Source organism: Neoarius graeffei, chromosome 25 (assembly GCF_027579695.1).
Source record: "Neoarius graeffei isolate fNeoGra1 chromosome 25, fNeoGra1.pri, whole genome shotgun sequence".
NCBI classification, from domain to species: Eukaryota; Metazoa; Chordata; class Actinopteri; order Siluriformes; family Ariidae; genus Neoarius; species Neoarius graeffei.
Genome location: NC_083593.1, coordinates 12926826 through 12947217, shown reverse-complemented (window position 1 = coordinate 12947217; position 20392 = coordinate 12926826). Strand labels below are relative to the sequence as shown.

Genomic DNA, 20392 nt, shown 5'->3' with positions numbered 1-20392 from the left:
GGACGAACGTCTCCCACGTTAGTTGTGCGGTGCGACGCATTTCTCTCATAGTATGGGGGCGCTGGCGACACGCGAGTGTTACTTGGTTACGGATGCACGGGTGAAGGTTATGGAGGAAGAGGGACTTGAAGTTGCGATCTTCCTCTAGCCCGGGCTCGCTTCTGCCCTGAAAGTACGCTGCGCGGAGCCGACGGTAGTACTCGCGAGGGTGTTCGCTTCGTTTCTGTCTGATCAGAATAGCACCCATCGTCGCAGCAGTCTCGTCCTCGTACAACGAGTATTCCTCTTTCAAGTACTTACGTATTTTCTTGTAGTTGTCGAGGACTGACTGCGGTAGGGTCTCAACGAATGCTCGTACGCCGCTACCTAAAGTTTTCCAGACTAGTCTGGCCTTTTCATGCGACGTAGCCTCTGGCAGGTCCAGGAGGCTACGCTCGATTTCCCGGAAATAATCATTAACGCTTCGGTGTCTATGATTTTCCGGCTCAAAACGCTCTATGTCTTTCGCAAGGACGTCGATTTGGCGGATCCTAGTTTTGCGTTCTGCGACGAGGCGTTTTGATTTTGACCCGTAGGGGTCCTCGCTGTCTTCGCTATTTGAGCTGCTCTCATATCGCCTATGTCTGCGTTTCGGCTTGTAGGCGGCCTCTCCGTCAGAGGAGTCTGAGGGTACGTAGCGCGGCGTTTTCTGCGGGCTAGAGGCTGCAGCGATATTGAAGCGCGAGGGGGTGTAGTGGGGAGTAAAGTAAAAACTCCCAGCGCCACGAGGTGGCGATCGCGCGACTTTCACGCGAGTTGAGCTTGAGTGCGGTGTCTGATCTACCGTTCTAAGCTCAGGTTCTTCCTCCTCCAGAGCGGAACTCTGTTCTTGGGAGGGTTTGGCCGATCCCTCATCTGAGCGACGTGCTTGCGTCACTTCTTCTCTGAGGTATTCTATTTCGCGCTTTAGTTCATCTTGTGTGGCTCTCAGGCTCACGAGGCTACTCTCCGCGCTTTCTGCTCTCCTTTGAGCTTCGGCCAGTTGTCGTTTTAGTGTTCTTTTCTCTTGTTCGAGGGTCATACACACATGTTCCATTTCCTTATAGTAGATCATGAACAATTTGGGTAGCCCTTCTGGGAGAGTCATAGTACGCTCCTTAAGTTCCCTAACGGCTATGTGTATTTCATCAAAGCGAGCCTTGTGGTCCAGATCACAGAAGTAATTTCTCCTATCCTCCGGGACTTGGCCTAAATCACCTACAACGTCGAAGAGAGAGAGGAGGGGCCCTTCTGACTCCCTTGATGGGGAACGCGACATTTTGTTCGAAATGTATTAATTAACTTAAAGGAAATTAATACTAGGTGTTGATTAGGTTAGAATTTAATTTAATCCAAGTTGCTAAATAATTGATGTGGTTTCTTAGCTACTTTGTTTTCACTAATGTTTCACTTGTATTAATTAGCTCAATTAATAATTAGTTAACAATAATGATTATTATTATTAATAATATTAATTAAGTACTTGGATTAGATATTACTCTAATGTACTAATCAATTAAACCAGTTTATCAGCTAACTGTGGTTGGCAGCTGAATTTCAGTTCTGTGATTAACACACTGTTAATGATTCACCATTAAAGTCATCTGTGTTATACCTTGGCAGTTGATTTTGGGTATACAGCAGTTTACAAGTTATTGTTGAGAAATTCACAAGGTCATTAAACTATGCCTCACACGGGGCACCACTTTAATGTAGGTTGAATTGGGATTAATTAAATTATAAATTATGTAATAATTGATAATTAAATTAATCAATTTATAAATAAAGATCAGTCTCATAAAATCTTAAATTATTAATCTTAATACTCACCGTGAATGGTTACATTCAAGATTAATGGTAGCTCTGTATTAGATGGGAAACCCAGTTGTATACAAAAGCTAAATTCTGAAGGAAAAAGGGAGTTCTAAATAGTTGACCTTGTGAATAAACAACAGGAACAAGTAAAATGCAATTCAATTTTATTAGCTTTTATTTGTCTACTACTCACTAATAATAATAAACTCAAAATACATTCAATGTCAGCAAAGGTAATAACAAGACAAAACAATGGAACAATTACACCTGGACTATAAATTTGAGGGAAAGAGAGAGAGAAAGAGATAGAAGGAAAAAGAAAAGAATCCCTTGTGTGTGCGTGTGTGTGAGGCTAGGGCAAGCCGATGCGTGTGTGTGTGTGTGTGTGTGTGTGTGTGTGTGACCTAGCTTGTCGTTAGCTAAAACAAAGGAATGTTAGCTAAAACAAAGGAATGTTAGCTAAATAGAACAAAGGATTAGCTCTGTGGCTAATGTGTGCTTTGTGTAGGTATCTGTGGGCAGATGCTAATGACTAGCCACTCTGGCAATGCTTAAACAAAATGGCGGTCAGTGCCTAGGTGTCGTATCACAGGTAACTCAATGAGGAAGGTATCAAAATGGCGTCGGAAAAATGGCGCCTGCAGGCCTAGTCGAGAACACAAGCCTACCAGCTAGCAATAAGTTGCTAAGGAGAATCTGACCACGCTACAGCTGGATCCAAACACTGCACTTAACAATTTCCAACAGACTATCTAGGCAAAGAACTCAACGCGAGAGAGAGAGAGAGAAAGAGTGTGAGAGAGTGTGTATATGTGTTGGATGGAGAGAACTAGGCCTTGTAGCGGTCTAGCCTCGGAGCTTAAAATAACAAACTTGTCGCTGCGCTGCTAATCAGATAGGGAAGCTAGCAATGGAGTTAAGGAAAGATATCATGCAAGATACCCTGTCTAACAAGTTCAAAGAAAAAAAACAGAACCAAAACAAACAATAAAAACAAACAAACAAACAATAAAAACAAACAAACACCTTCCGTGTCTGAGCGGGTATGCTAAATAGCTCAAAGCTTAAACATGACCCTAACAACCATCTGAATAAGCTACAAATTAAAAATTTGCCCAAGTGCCTACTCAATGCGATGGAAGTTCTTTCTCCGATGTCCGCGCTGAGGGTCGCAGTCCGAGGAGAGGAGGTTAGCGGCGCGTTGCGTCCAACCGCGGCTAACGAAGCAGGGAGATGAAGGCCTAGCTGGCCCACGGTGCTTCAGGAGAAACCTCCGGTGATGCGTCGACGAGAAAAAGGCTGAGAGGAGCGAAGCTGTCCGCAAATGCCTCTTAGCGTGGAAAACTACTTAACTGTAGTTAAACTTTGCAAAGGTTTAGAATCGAAACCACTATATCGCTGAAACTTAGCGGGTCGTTCAAAAGTTCGGCCGAAACTAATTTGAACAGGCTGTTCTCAGACAATAGCGGTTAGTCTCAACACTGTAGCTTGCGTGCCTACAGTCCGTCCGACCACTCCAGTAGTCAGAACATGAGAGAGCGAATCGAGGCGCTCTCGATACAGTTAAAGCAGTTCCACTTCACGTCACATCCGGGTGGAGCGCGCAAGGAAATTGTGGGATCGTTATAGGGGGCGCTGGCGAGTTACCAACATATGACCACGATTATTTAAAGTTTGGATTTTCATGGACTGGATCTGAAGATGCCACAGTGTGTTGTCTGCCAAGAGGTGCGAGCTGACGATGCTATGAGATGTTTAAAATGTGTAAAACAAGATTTTTTTTTTTAAAAAAGCAGATGTTTTAAATGTGTAAAAAAGATGTTTTCAAAAAGCACAGATGTTTAAAATGTATAAAAGAAAAAAATAATAATGTGTACAACAACCATTTTTTTTAAATACGAATGGAACATTAAGTATAGCAACAACAAAAATTGTAGGGGGGGGGCTGTTGTTTATTTGCTCTCTGAGGGGGGCTGACTCTCCCACACTTTGAAAACCCCTGAATTAACGTTTCAAATAATAAGTAAGGAATTAAACACTCTGTCCTATTAGAAGAAAATAATCATTAATAAGGTGTGATGATTGAGCCCAACATGAAGTGGAGCTACTGTTCCTACCAGTAATGATCATTTACCACTAACAGGACATCCCGAAGTGTTTTACTCCACTTATACCACTGCAATTTGCCAACACTGTTATTCTTATGCCTTTGCCACTTAGTAGTAGAAGCATTATATTTTTATTTTAAGTTCCAAGATTCTTTTGAACGAGCTATCTCAAGAACAAGCGTTTGAATGTTTGTAGGATTTTTATAGAACTATCATTGTAACCAGCAGATGAACTGATTAGAATTGGGAATTGATCCAAACAGGGTCAAAGTCAAATGTCTGAAATGGCTTTTCTTCAATAACGTCTTCGTTTTTGAAGTCTATTGTAAGAGTATTTCTGGCATAAAATTTAGAAACATCAGAGACTAAACTTGGTGGCAGAAGCATCTCTGTTGCCGTCAAGTTAAACATGATTATTATTGAAAAAATTACAAGTTAGTTCCTGTTCTCACTTACAGCATAGCGGCTATAAACAGTTTTTCCTTCACAATCCTGTCTTATTCTTGAAATTACATGATTAAGACAAAAAAAAAAACGGTGTGCCATATGACCGAAAAACCACAAATTCCTGACGACGTTCCCATTTCAGAAACCTTAAAAGTAGACGGCCTTTCGATTTCATAAAATCTGTGAAATTTAATTCGCTCTGAAATTTGGTCATTGTGATATGTGTATTTTTGTAATATCTAAAAAAAAACAAAAAACGGGCCATTCTGTGGCTGGGAAGTTATTTAATTTGAGCAGATTTCTGAGCAAATAATGTGCATGAAATTGCTCAATTCGCACAGTCAAGCAGACAGAGGAAGTCCGTGTGTGCATGCGCTCGCTTACCTTAGTAGTAGTCGTCGTCGTCTTCTTCATCTTTAGGGTTTTACAGCAGCTGGCATCCACAGTGTTGCATTACTGCCATCTACAGGTTTACCTTGACCGTGCACTGACAGTTCCATCATTCTGTCGCTAAACGAACAGCCGATCACACTGAGGTGCTCGCTAACCACTGATATTTATTAGTTTGGTCCTGCGTTTCCTTTCCTTCGTATATAACATAACATCTTTTCTTCTCGCTTTCTGTTACTGTAGTCGGTCTTTCACGTTCCATTCGCACACTCACATCCTTCATTGCTCTTTCCTGTTTTAAATTTGTATCCCACAATGCTTTGCACAAACGGGGAAAGCCCACCACGTCATGCATGACGTAGTATCTTGTATTGCGTCATGGTGAAGCAGGAAGAAATAGTGGAGAATTTAGGGCCACATGGCTCTAAATTCATTAACTGCTCCATTTAAAAAAAAAAAACGAATAAAATTGGAAATCTGTGATTCGAATTCATTAGCTTTCGGTCCACTAAACAAAAATAACTGGGTGTCGGGAAAATTCTTTTTCTGACCTACACTTGAAAAATCTGAAAGGCAGTATAACTTTAATGAACACCTCTGACTATTACAAAGCACTGACACTGGAGACTCCTTCTTCGGCAAACAAACAATTATCACCAATGGCGTGTCTTGTAATTAAAAAAATATATATATATATTTATATATATGATGTGCATGTTAAAATGTGTTGTATAACATGTTAACGTTATGTTCTTGATGTATTTTAGAATGCACAGATGATTATTATGACTATGACCTTTATATATTTCACACATATTGTGGTTTACATGGACAGGATGATGTATTATATATGAAACATAATATATACTACAAAGCATATAATTCTGTATGATTTTAATTTATGTATAGACATTGGCCTACGGCAGTGTCTGAGATGCTTTTATTTGATATTGAAAACAATCCTGAAGTTTTTTTGCTGACGAAACGAGCAGAAAAGTGACAACTCGTATGGAATATTAGATATGTTTCAATGCATTTATATGCATCAGGAATACATAAATATATTATCATGTATCGTTCAACTTTTTGCAGTATACAGTACTTGCATCGTATGTGGGTACGTGCTGTGATTTTCAACTCAGGGGTCACTGAATGTGTGGCTAAGTTCAGGACAGTGCAGGAGTGACTCAGCTCTGCGTCTTGGACTGTAGTGACATGATCGCTTTCTTCCTCTCTCACTCTCTTCTCTTTTCTCTCCTCTTTGTCTCTGATGTCAGTGGAGATGTGTTTTCTTCAGACTGCAGCCAGCTGCATAATTGAAACGCTGACTGGCACATTAAGGCCCTCTTTCAGCCGTTTTAACTCTAAAATTGATGTTGCTTGTAGGAAATGTGCAGACCTGAGGAAATCCATAGACTAAGGGAGATTTACAGAGGAGCGATAAGTGATTTTCGAACTCCATCTGCGCAGCAGTGTATATTATGAAGGTTGTTAAAAAAGACATGTTTGGAATGAAAGTGTGGGTGTGATGATGTATTGTTTTGTTTCTCTTTGGCAGAGCTTGTTCCAGTAGTGAAACCGAGAGCGAGGCAGGGGATCTACTGGACCAGCAGTTTGAAGAGCTCAACAACAAGCTGAACTCGGTCACCGACCCGACCGGCTTCCTCAGGATGGTGTCCAGAAACAATCTCTTTAACAGGTTAGATAGCAAACAAACACAGTGGATTCTAGTTTTGATTATTATTATTATTTTTTTAATCCCCTGCTGGGGGGCGGCACGGTGGTGTAGTGGTTAGCGCTGTCGCCTCACAGCAAGAAGGTCCGGGTTCGAGCCCCATGGCCGGCGAGGGCCTTTCTGTGCGGAGTTTGCATGTTCTCCGCGTGGGTTTCCTCCGGGTGCTCCGGTTTCCCCCACAGTCCAAAGACATGCAGGTTAGGTTAACTGGTGACTCTAAATTGACCGTAGGTGTGAATGTGAGTGTGAATGGTTGTCTGTGTCTATGTGTCAGCCCTGTGATGACCTGGCGACTTGTCCAGGGTGTACCCTGCCTTTCGCCCGTAGTCAGCTGGGATAGGCTCCAGCTTGCCTGCGACCCTGTAGAACAGGATAAAGCGGCTAGAGATAATGAGATGAGATCCCCTGCTGGCCGAAAGGCCCAACGGGGGATTGTGTCATGGCGATGTCCATCCGTCTGTCCGTCCCAGGAAGGGCGCTCACCTTCTGAAATCAACTCAAACTCACAGTTTTTGGAAGAATTTCATGAAACTTTGCAGGATTCTTTGTTATCTGTCGGTAGTACGCATATTATTTCGTTAAATTCGATCACATTTTACCAGAGTTACAGCCCTTGATTAACAAAATTATACTTTGACAATTTCATGAGTGTGTGTTTCCCTTCTGAAATCAACTCCTCTCAGAATTTTTGTTGGAATTTCACCAAACTTGGCAAAAGGCCTTATTATATGTCGGTAGTACGTACGCATATTGTAATTTTGTTCAATTCGGTCGCATTTTACCAGAGTTACGGCCCTTGATTAACAACCTTGTACTTTGACAATTTCATGAAGGTGTGCTCGCCTTCTGACATCAACTCCTCTCACAATTGTTGGATGAATTTCTCGAAAGGCCTTGTTATATGACGGTAATATGCATATTGCGATTTAATTTCGTTTGTGAAAATTTTCCCAGTTTTGAAACTTGATTAAATAACTTGTACTTTGACAATTTCATGAGTGTGTACGTTCTTCTGAAATCAACTCCTCTCACAATTTGTGGAGGAATTTTACCAAACTTGGCAAAAGGCTTTGTTATATGACAGTTCTGTGCATATTGAAATTTCGTTTAATTTGGGCAAATTTTACCAGAGTTCTGCCCTGATTATTAACAAACTTGTACTTTGGCGATTTCATCAAGGTGTGCTTGCTTTCTGAAATCAACTCCCCTCGCAATTTTTATTATCCCCCGCTGGCCGAAAGGCCCGAAGGGAGATTATATCGTGGCGATGTCTGTCTGTTCGTCTGTCCCGGGAAGGGTACTCGCCTTCTGAAATCAACTCATCTCACAATCTTTGGAGGAATTTCACGAAATTGGCAGGATTCTTTGTTCTATGTCGGTAATACACATATTGCAATTTCGTTCAATTCAGTCACATTTTACCAGAGTTATGGCCTAGTCACCAGCGCGGGATATTGTGCTCTCAGAGCACTCTTGTTTATACACGTGGTCCCAGAGGTGATAATGTAACGTAGGCCTAGTCTACATTCTCGCTAGACATCAAATGACAGCGATCTGGACGTGTTTTTCAGTTAATGATGGCAATCAAAGCAAAGCAGACTGCAAACTGTGCTCTGTGAAAATATCAAGAAGAGCTCGTGCAGTCCCTTCCTACCTGATAAAAGATCATCATGGCATTTAAACAGCATCTTTAATGAGCACTGATGAGACATGCGCTTCCTATAGCAGTGCCATAATATCTTAATAATGACGCTCAACACAAGGAGCTCATTGCCAGAAGCAGTCTGCGTACAGCAAACAAATTGCAGTACATGCCGTCGAGGCAAGAAAACATGTCTACAGGAAATGAGAGAGCTAAATAAAATGTACCATGTTGCTCTAATTGATGAATACTGAGCAGGTTACTCATTTCAGTGTCAGTGCTGTTCGAGTAGCACAAAAAAACCTGCTTTAAAACAATTGGATTAACGCATCCCGAATAAATCCAATTTCAAATAAGGCAAGTCAAAAGTAGGCAAGATATCAACAAACTTCTAGTAATAGTTAAATGTATTAAGGTCAGTGGTTGGAAATGGTCTATAAATAGAAAATAATCATGTTAATTTGCCATCTTTGCGAGTTTTCGGTTTGCACCTACATTTAATAGGTGTTAACCTATAAAAGAGCACAATCTTACCACAGTAATAAACAATACTCTTAATTAGAAGAATGACGAAGCATGCTAAATTAAAGAAAGGCCAATTTCTCACACAGTGAACTCGAAGTGCTCACACTTGGTCCAACGTCACATCAGCCTTGTCATAACCTCGAGTAAAATTTTCCTCGACCTCAGCCTACAAAGACTGTAAATATTTTTCTCAGAACCACCCAAGACCGCAACATCATTTCCATGATCAGGTACGTGTTATGTTCCCGTTGCAGTACAAAATGTAAATATTTGTGTCTGTGTGTGGTGCAAAATAATATAACACCTGTACATTTCAAGCGACATACTTCGTCTTCTTATGTTCTAAATAATACAATATAAGTATGTATAATGCATAGATATGAACCCAGTACTCGCAAGATATGCAGACAGGAGCAGAAAGCCTGAAGCTTGGTGGGGGGGTTGGGTTGAGGAGTGGGGGTGAAAGATACTGTGGCTGTTCGAGGGAATTGCAGTACAAGTTGTGATGATTATTTTATAATGTCATGTCTCTGTATTATGTGGCGTATGGGAAACCCCCTCACCTGGTGAATTTTCACATTTTCTACAATATGTTGTTCTGAAACCACCATATTTCTCTTTTTTTGTGTATCTCAACCATAAGCGTAGTTAGATCATTTTAAAGTCTCATCTCATCTCTAGCCGCTTTATCCTGTTCTACAGGGTCGCAAGCAAGCTGGAGCCTATCCCAGCTGACAACGGGCGAAAGGCGGGGTACACCCTGGACAAGTCGCCAGGTCATCACAGGGCTGACACATAGACACAGACAACCATTCACACTCACATTCACACCTACGGTCAATTTAGAGTCACCAGTTAACCTAACCTGCATGTCTTTGGACTGTGGGGGAAACCGGAGCACCCAGAGGAAACCCACGTGGACACGGGGAGAACATCCAAACTCCGCACAGAAAGGCCTTCGCCGGCCCCGGGGCTCGAACCCGGACCTTCTTGCTGTGAGGCGACAGCGCTAACCACTACACCACCGTGCCGCCCTCATTTTAAAGTCTTAAAATTTTAAACATCTTTAGGCAGACTGATGGTTTTTACCACAGCGTTTATTAAACTGGCCTAATATTATCTTTGCCAAAAGTCTAAGCTGTCTTAGAAAGGATATGAAGCATTTCCAGTTTGGTATATTTATGTTTTCTTAAAGAAGAGATGTCAAATTGCGCAAAATGCCTTTTTTTTTTTTTTTTGTCGTCAAAACTCTATCATTTTTGGTTGTTTGCCCAAATGTAGTGACATCTCATGGGTTTTCCCAGACCATCACATATTTAATCTTGTCCTTAAATGGCATTCTGTGTTTTTGTGTGAATTTACTTAACCCAAAAACATGAATTTCACAAGAGAAAGTAAGAGGTTGGATAGTGGTGCTGGACTTGCGGCGTGGATATTGCTGAAGAACAAAAAAAAAAAAACAAGGCACATCAAAACTTTGTCCTCCATGTGTTTTAGTCTATAGATAATTTGAGGTCCGAATATTGATTTGGACCTGTTACTGTGTTCTTTTAGCTCAACTCTGAATCAGGTCCACATGTGTTTTGTAAGTAACAAACGTACTTCTGAACTTAAAGCAGTGTGAAAGTTAAATATCGCTTATTATTATACATACAGGACACTTTTTCCATGGAATAAAAACATGTATTCTGTTCCCTTCTAGCGGGTTGCAACATTATCATATCGCTTATCCTCCATGTATTACGCCACTCTCCCCAATGGAGAATGAGTGTGCAATATTGTTCGAATACCGCACGTTGTCAAGACAACACATCATCATACGTCAGAGCTTATGCGAAGATCAAATGACAAAACTTTTCTGAACACCCAAAAGGCTACCAAAACCTCATTATTTATTCTTCACAAGAGAAAAACATACCAACGGACACTGACAAACTGGAAAAGGGACACATCGGAGATGTAAAACTTCTGCACTAGCGAGTGACTGTGACAGTTTGTACACAAACATGGCTGCGAGGTTTGCTTCATTAAAAGCAGAAGATTAGAGAGAATTTTGAAAGAGAAAGACGCACTGAACACCCGAAAGGCTACCAAAACTTCCCTGGATATTCGTCACACATTTAATCTTCTGCATTAAATATATGGAAAAACTGGAAAAGAGACACGTCGGAGATGTAAAACTTCTGCACTAGCAAGTGACTGACAGTTTGTACACAAACATGGCTGCGAGGTTTGCTTCATTAAAAGCAGAAGATTTAAAGAGACAGACGCGCTGAACACCCGAAAGGCTACCAAAACTTCACTGGATATTCTTCATGCATATTTTACAAGAGAAAAACATACCAATGGACATCGAAAGCCTGGAAGAGAGAGCAATAGTGGAAATGTTGTCAAAGTTCTCTTTGAGGTGAAGAAAAGTGACAGAGACTTTTACAAGAGGACTTCACTCGTGGACTTCACTCAGCAAAGCCCTTTTGTTTTGAACAACTGCAGTGGAACAATTAACTACGACCAAAAGTAACTTTGAACTTGAACTGTCAGCCTGGATATCGCTTGTATAGAAGTTGGGTTGTTGTTCAGGCTTTTTGGACTTGTACCATTTTTATTGTTAGAACTTTGTACAGTATATTGGATCGACAGAACATTGAATTACATTCGATCAGAATCAGCATTCAATATTGGTAAATCTTCAACTTGTTCAATGTCATGCTAGCTGAATGGAATATATCTCTGATATACCACTCAAAGCCAGGCAATATTATTTAAATATTTATAATAATAATAATAGTGGGGCGGCACGGTGGTGTAGTGGTTAGCGCCGTCACCTCACAGCAAGAAGGTCCGGGTTCGAGCCCCGTGGCCGGCGAGGGCCTTTCTGTGCGGAGTTTGCATGTTCTCCCCGTGTCCGCGTGGGTTTCCTCCGGGTGCTCCGGTTTCCCCCACAGTCCAAAGACATGCAGGTTAGGTTAACTGGTGACTCTAAATTGACCGTAGGTGTGAATGTGAGTGTGAATGGTTGTCTGTGTCTATGTGTCAGCCCTGTGATGACCTGGCGACTTGTCCAGGGTGTACCCCGCCTTTCACCCGTAGTCAGCTGGGATAGGCTCCAGCTTGCCTGCGACCCTGTAGAACAGGATAAAGCGGCTACAGATAATGAGATGAGATGATAATAATAATAAATTATGAAGTGCGTTAAAAACATGTGCGCTACATACGCAATTTAACAAGTTTATAATAGACACAAATTCATGATCGGCATAAGAAAAAGCACAATTAACAGCAATTCAATGGCACTAGTGCGCTACTCTGAAGCTTTGCAGCTTATCCATATGGTGACTGTGCTTTAATTGTAAATCACTTTGGATAAAAGCTTCTGACAATAAATTTAAATCATTTACTCATATTTGTTTGGTTTATCTTTAATATGTAAGGAATTAAACACGAAGGGGTGCGCGGTTATAGTAAGAGAAGATTTTTGTCATGTTTTTATTATTAGTCTTATGTGAAACGATGATGTATTGAATGAACGCATTAATCGGATTAAAGCGAGCAATCAGATTTGAGAATTCAGCAGCATTATGGCATAAATGCGAATTATATTACTGAGGTTATGGATGGTAAGCCCTCGAAAAAGCAGCGTTTTGCCACAGTTTGTAAGATATCTAATAATATAATACTTTAATCATCGTTACTGTATTAGCTGAAGTTTTCTCCATAATTTAGTCCAGAGTGAGAGAACGATTTTTGAATTTCACAGCTGCAGCAGTCCCTTAGGACATGATTGTTAAACATTGCAGCAGGAGAAAACAGAGAACTGATCGATCGCTAAATCAGTGAACAATTAGTAAACATTTGAGCTGCTAATAGGTGTAGGACAGTCCAGTGACGAAGCTTCCAGGCAAAGTTGATCATTAGGGAGTCAGTGTCAGGGTAAAGTTTGCCATTCAGCTGGTTATTGCACTTCCTCGTTTATTTAAAGAGTGTTGAAGAGAGACTGAGACAGGAAAAAAAAAACACTTACAGGACTCCTCAAAAGGGGGGAACAAGAGCACAAGATAATGTGAGAATATTCTGCAAAGTGCCTTATTTTAATGAGAGAATCACTTCTGATGTAATGAGTCGCTCCGAGGAGATACGAACGCTCTGGCTTCATTAGCATGGGGCGACATCTACAATCAATAACCTCCCCTTAGTCTCTCAGACAGAGGAACCTGCCAGTGATCATACCTAATCTATCTAGAAGTGACTCAGACTATTGTGGTTGCAAGGCGCCGCTCGATAATCCAATTATTTTTCTAGTTAATCAACAGCATACAAACCAAATGCGCTCATTAAACATTCATTAATTAACCTTGTCGACATTATATGCAGATCTTTCTTTGTCCCTCTTAGGTTTAGGTGAATGGACATGTAGCTAAAAATACAACAGCTATCACAAAATATGATCACGACAAGTTACCATTTATATCTCCTAGATGCGAGAGCCTGTGCTCTGATGCTGGCTCGCTGTTCTGACCACGACATACCAGCTTCCTGCATAGATACACAGTGCCACCTAGTGGCCATGCTGTATGGTGTGGTGTCTATAGCTGAGTGTCTGTCCTGCTTTCTAATTCTCACTGTGTATTACTGTATATTGTGTGTGTGATCCATTGCCTCAGGAGCTGTCAGAGTATGACGAGTCTGTTCAGTAACACAGTGTCTCCAGTGAAAGAGGGGACTTCCTCCCTCTCTCGCCGCTCCAGCACCCTCAGCAAGCCTCCCTTACGCGCCCTCTATGACCTTCTCATCGCTCCTATGGAGGGGGTGAGGCACTACTGAATGCACCTCATATCGTTTGTATTTATTTATCTTTATTGCTTTTTTTTTTTTTAGTTTAATTCATTTGATTCCTTTCGATACACGTTCGAGAAGTTGGCCTGTGTTAGTTTGTAGAGTTTTATGGGAGCAAATGATCGTTTTGTCTGTCTTTGTTCTTCGATGTCTCACTGGCAAAAATAAATGATAGCTATGTACAGACTAGTCAAAATCTTCGACACACCTCATTTAGATTTTTTTTAATATAGTTTTGAAGACATTCTGAGACGTACAGTGGTGCTTGAAAGTTTGTGAACCCTTTAGAATTTTCTGTATTTCTGCATAAATATGACCTAAAACATCATCAGATTTTCACACAAGTCCTAAAAGTAGGTAAAGAGAACCCAGTTAAACAAATGCGACAAAAATATTATACTTGGTCATTTATTTATTGAGGAAAATGATCCAATATTACTTATCTCTGAGTGGCAAAAGTATGTGAACCTTTGCTTTCAGTATCTGGTGACCCCCTTGTGCAGCAATAACTGCAACTAAACGTTTCCGGTAACTGTTGATCAGTCCTGCACACCGGCTTGGAGGAATTTTAGCCCATTCCTCCATACAGAACAGCTTCAACTCTGGGATGTTGGTGGGTTTGCTCACATGAACTGCTCGCTTCAGGTCCTTCCACAACATTTCGATTGGATTAAGGTCAGGACTTTGACTTGGCCATTCCAAAACATTAACTTTATTCTTCTTTAACCATTCTTTGGTAGAACGACTTGTGTGCTTAGGGTCGTTGTCTTGCTGCATGACCCACCTTCTCTTGAGATTCAGTTCATGGACAGATGTTCTGACATTTTCCTTTAGAATTCACTGGTATAATTCAGAATTCATTGTTCCATCAATGATGGCAAGCCGTCCTGGCCCAAATGCAGCAAAACAGGCCCAAACCATGATACTACCACCACCATGTTTCACAGATTGGATAAGGTTCTTATGTTGGAATGCAGTGTTTTCCTTTCTCCAAACATAGCACTTCTCATTTAAACCAAAAAGTTCTATTGTGGTCTCATCCATCCACAAAACATTTTTCCAATAGCCTTCTGGCTTGTTCACATGATCTTTAGCAAACTGCAGACGAGCAGCAATGTTCTTTTTAGGTGGGGTTTACATTAGACCGTATCAGCGGATCATCAGATTAACGTTTTTAAAACGATTAGTGTGCACACAGCAACGCCAATACACGATTCGCGTGCACACAGCAACGCCAATACACGGATACGCTCGGCTCCGCAGGCATCCTGCGCTCCAAATCACTCCGCCCTGAACAGCGAGTGCCCTCTGGAGGGTGCGCACTCCGGCCCTGCGCAGCTCACAGAGCGCGTGAGTGGAGCGCACGAGCAGTGATTTGGGACTGAGCCGCTGTGTGTGTGATCTCAGTGCATGTCGGGCATGCGCGTCACTTACCACTTGCAAGTGGAAGAATGGCAAGCCTAAAGACAATCATAACTACACAATGGGCAGTATTTGCATCAGTATTTGCAGTATTTTCATACTTTTATACTCTTTAATGAAAGGTGATACAAGGCGGAAGTCCGCGCCGTTTTTCAGCAGTCGCGTCACATGACCAACGCCAGCGAATCAGGAAGGTGGATGTCACAGTGACGTTGTCCAATGACGACGCCAGCTAGAGTTCAGCACAGCGTATCCGCGTATTCTCAATGTTTACACAGCACCGGACCAGACACGATCTGGATTGAATACCTGGATTGAACCCTGGCGGATTCCCGTTTCCCGGCGTTTCCAGGCGTTTTAATGTAAACGGACAGTGCATCCGCGAAGAAAACGAGACAGATACGGTCTAATGTAAACTTGGCCTTAGAGAGCAGTGGCTTTCTTCTTGCAACCCTGCCATGCACACCATTGTTGTTCAGTGTTCTCCTGATGGTGGACTCATTAACATTAACCAATGTGAGAGAGGCCTTCAGTTGCTTAGAAGTTACCCTGGAGTCCTTTGTGACCTCGCCAACTATTACACGCCTCACTCTTGGAGTGATCTTTGTTGGTCGCCCACTCCTGGGGAGGGTAACAATGGTCTTGAATTTCCTCCATTTGTACACAATCTGTCTGACTGTGGATTGGTGGAGTCCAAACTCTTTAGAGATGGTTTTGTAACCTTTTCCAGCCTGATGAGCATCAACAACGCTTTTTCTGAGGTCCTCAGAAATCTCCTTTGTTCGTGCCATGATACACTTCCACAAACATGTGTTGTGAAGATCAGACTTTGATAGATCCCTGTTCTTTAAATAAAACAGGGTGCCCACTCACACCTGATTGTCATCCCATTGATTGAAAACACCTGACTCTAATTTCACCTTCAAATTAACTGCTAATCCTAGAGGTTCACATACTTTTACCACTCACAGATATGTAATATCATTTTCCTCAATAAATAAATGACCAAGTATAATATTTTTGTCTCATTTGTTTAACTGGGTTCTCTTTATCTACTTTTAGGACTTGTGTGAAAATCTGATGCTGTTTTAGGTCATATTTTGCAGAAATATAGAAAATTCTAAAGGGTTCACAAACTTTCAAGCACCACTGTATTTAATAGTCCTAAAGATATTCAAGGCTTATGATACAAATGTATTAATTTTTAGATCGCTGCATAGTTCCATATGTGTTATTTCAGTATTCAGATACGTGTGTTATTTTTATTCTACACAAGATTAAACAAGTCAAAGTCCTTCCCACACCGTTCATGGCGCATTTGGCAGCGCCGAGCTCTGTTTCATAGCCCTCGGTCTCTCGCATATATATATATATATATATATATATATATATATATATATATATATATATATATATATAATGTATAGCTAGGGTTACAGTGGGGAGCTGGATATATATATATATATATATATATATATATATATAATGTATAGCTAGGGTTACAGTGGGGAGCTGGTCCTCTGGTAACCACGAAAGATTGACTCCCCACTCGCATCTGTATTGTAGCATGCCTTGCCAGATGGCATTAGGCACCATTTTTATGATGGTCTTTTGGTATGACCCGACCATGAGTAGAACTCGCGATCTCCTGATCGAGAAGCGGACACGCTACCCACTAGGCCAACTCGCCGGTTAAACAAGTGTTGCCAGGCAAAACAAACCTCACCCGGCACCACTTACTTATTTTATACCTATATGTTGATAATGGTAATATTTCTCAATCATCAGCTGTCAGGTTATAGTCCTTTGAAAGTCCATGACCTTGAGTTTGACATTTCAGAATCATGCAAGGTCAAAGGTCATGGTGCCAAATGAAAGCCCATATGGCACTTCCTATAAGTTGATAATGGTAAATATCTGTCTACCATCAACCGTTTTCAAGGTACAGCCCTCTGAAAATCTGTGACCTTGAGTTTGACCTTTCAGGGTCACTCAAGGTCAAAGATCATGGTGCCAAATGAAAGGCCATATGGGAGTTCCTATATGTGCATAATAGTAAACATTTGTCTATCAGCAACCGTTTTTAAGTTATAATGGAAAATGTGTTATTTTGACTGAAAGGTTGAGCTTTCCGGTGACCTTCGCCTTGACCCGATTACCCCAAAATTTAATCAGGTAATCTATGGACCATTGCCCACCTACCCTGGAAATTTGAAGTCTAGACTGTCTAGACAGTAGATTGTTAACAGACAGACACCACAAACAAACAAACCGCACTGATTACAATACCCCGCCCCGCTTACAACGTCCCAGATGGCGTCCTATTCACTATATAGACCCACTACATAGGGTGTAACCTCATGGTATTATAGTTTTGGCATAAAGTCTATGCATTTATGTAAAGACTTTTCCTGCATCGAGTGACAGAACACGCATTTCACTATGAAATCTGACTTTCACTGAGTTGACTGCAGAATCAAAGAGACGCAACCATGTTGAGTTTAATTAATGATCAAATATGTGGCATTTTATTTGCTCTCAAACATTAATTCTCCCTTTCTCTTTCCATCTCTCTGCTTCTTCCAGGGTCTGATGCACTCCAGTGGGCCAGTAGGTCGGCACAGGCAACTGGTGCTGGTTCTCGAAGGCGAGCTCTATCTCATCCCGTTCGCTCTGCTAAAGGGAAGCTCCTCCAACGAGTACCTGTACGAGCGCTTCAGCCTTATAGCCATGCCTTCCATCGGCAGCCTGGGGGCCAACGCCAAGGTCAGCTCTTCGTCTTTTACAACCCCAATTCCAAAAAAGTTGGGACAAAGTACAAATTGTAAATAAAAACGGAATGCAATAATTTACAAATCTCAGAAACTGATATTGTATTCACAATATACACAATAACATATCAAATGTCGAAAGTGAGACATTTTGAAATTTCATGCCAAATATTGGCTCATTTGAAATTTCATGACAGCAACACATCTCAAAAAAGTTGGGACAGGGGCAATAAGAGGCTGGAAAAGTTAAAGGTACAAAAAAGGAACAGCTGGAGGACCAAATTGCAACTCATTAGGTCAATTGGCAATAGGTCATTAACATGACTGGGTATAAAAAGAGCATCTTGGAGTGGCAGCGGCTCTCAGAAGTAAAGATGGGAAGAGGATCACCAATCCCCCTAATTCTGCGCCGACAAATAGTGGAGCAATATCAGAAAGGAGTTCGACAGTGTAAAATTGCAAAGGGTTTGAACATATCATCATCTACAGTGCATAATATCATCAAAAGATTCAGAGAATCTGGAAGAATCTCTGTGTGTAAGGGTCAAGGCCAGAAAACCATACTGGGTGCCCGTGATCTTCGGGCCCTTAGACGGCACTGCATCACATACAGGCATGCTTCTGTATTGGAAATCACAAAATGGGCTCAGGAATATTTCCAGAGAACATTATCTGTGAACACAATTCACCGTGCCATCCGTCGTTGCCAGCTAAAACTCTATAGTTCAAAGAAGAAGCCGTATCTAAACATGATCCAGAAGCGCAGACGTCTTCTCTGGGCCAAGGCTCATTTAAAATGGACTGTGGCAAAGTGGAAAACTGTTCTGTGGTCAGACGAATCAAAATTTGAAGTTCTTTATGGAAATCAGGGACGCCGTGTCATTCGGACTAAAGAGGAGAAGGACGACCCAAGTTGTTATCAGCGCTCAGTTCAGAAGCCTGCATCTCTGATGGTATGGGGTTGCATTAGTGTGTGTGGCATGGGCAGCTTACACATCTGGAAAGACACCATCAATGCTGAAAGGTATATCCAGGTTCTAGAGCAACATATGCTCCCATCCAGATGACGTCTCTTTCAGGGAAGACCTTGCATTTTCCAACATGACAATGCCAAACCACATACTGCATCAATTACAGCATCATGGCTGCGTAGAAGAAGGGTCCGGGTACTGAACTGGCCAGCTTGCAGTCCAGATCTTTCACCCATAGAAAACATTTGGCGCATCATTAAACGGAAGATACGACAAAAAAGACCTAAGACAGTTGAGCAACTAGAATCCTACATTAGACAAGAATGGGTTAACATTCCTATCCCTAAACTTGAGCAACTTGTCTCCTCAGTCCCCAGACGTTTACAGACTGTTGTAAAGAGAAAAGGGGATGTCTCACAGTGGTAAACATGGCCTTGTCCCAACTTTTTTGAGATGTGTTGTTGTCATGAAATTTAAAATCACCTAATTTTTCTCTTTAAATGATACATTTTCTCAGTTTAAACATTTGATATGCCATCTATGTTCTATTCTGAATAAAATATGGAATTTTGAAACTTCCACATCATTACATTCCGCTTTTATTTACAATTTGTACTTTGTCCCAACTTTTTTGGAATCAGGGTTGTACTCTGTCATTCACACGTTGTAAAGTGAAGTGCAGCACTTTTAGAACAAGACAAAACATATCAGATTCACACTTGATGCAGTTGTACTTGTCAGATTGTGCTTGCTTGATTGTGCGGTATTGTGTTTGGGAAAGAGAAGTAAAATAATGAGGATTGATTCATTTATTTTTCATTTATTTGCCTTTGAATGTGCTTGTTAAATAAAACCTAATTATTTTCTGCCTCTCTCTCTTTCTCAGGTTCATCCTCGACGTGCCGGCCCGGCGCTGTGCCCAGGTGGCAGCTCCGCAGCAGTGGTAGGAAACCCTCGTCTGCCCGCCTCAGTGATGGAGCGCTGGCTGTGGGGTCCGATGCCTTCTGCCGAGGAGGAGGCCCACATGGTGGCTGAGCTGCTGGGCTGTCAGCCTCTAACCGGTCCGGGTGCCACCAAGCAGCGGGTCATGAGCGCCTTGAGCCAGGCTGAGTGTGCCCACTTTGCCACACATGTCTCCTGGAAGCTGGCAGCTCTGGTGCTAGCGCCCAATCAGGACGTAGGCACTGGGCATGGTGCTAATACTTCGAGCGGGGCATCCGGGGGCACTGAAGGCAGCGTGAAATCCAGCTACAGTATCAAAGATGATGCCAGCGACGCTGAGAGTGTGTGTGACAGCCCACCGCTGCAGGAGTTTCTGCTTACAGCCGCAGACATCCTGGACCTCCGGCTGCCCGTCAAACTAGTGGTGCTGGGGTCAGTCTGTCTCCGTTTTAAAGGATATACCGTACAAGTAGCTTTGTATCCGTATATATTTTGTTTTACTTCTTTATTAACTCATAATGTATCTTTCTGTCTTCTTCTTATAAGTGTGTTTCAAGTAAATGTGTTTTCCGTGCTTTTCTTAATACAGGAAAACGTTAAAATTATTCTGTGTAATCAGCCATATGCTACATACACAGTTTGTGTTAAACAGGCCATGGTCTGCTTCCCATGTTCTCAGTAGAGTTACAGACAATTTGCAGTTGCCTTGAGCTGTATCAGCTAACGGCTTTACTCTAAGGCTAATGCTAATGGTGCTAATGCTGTGCCGTGTT

At 41.7% G+C, this 20392-nt stretch overlaps 1 protein-coding gene across 5 annotated transcripts in view; it reads left to right on the top strand.

The window, feature by feature from the left end:
* Positions 1 to 20392, top strand: part of ttc28 (tetratricopeptide repeat domain 28) — a 473297-nt gene that overhangs the window by 444320 nt on the left and 8585 nt on the right. For all 5 annotated transcript variants that reach the window (XM_060909515.1, XM_060909514.1, XM_060909517.1 and 2 more), the window contains 4 exons: positions 6337 to 6477; positions 13342 to 13486; positions 17522 to 17701; positions 19564 to 20051. In XM_060909515.1, the coding sequence (XP_060765498.1) occupies positions 6337 to 6477; positions 13342 to 13486; positions 17522 to 17701; positions 19564 to 20051 (954 nt within the window). The remainder of the gene's footprint in view (positions 1 to 6336; positions 6478 to 13341; positions 13487 to 17521; positions 17702 to 19563; positions 20052 to 20392) is intronic.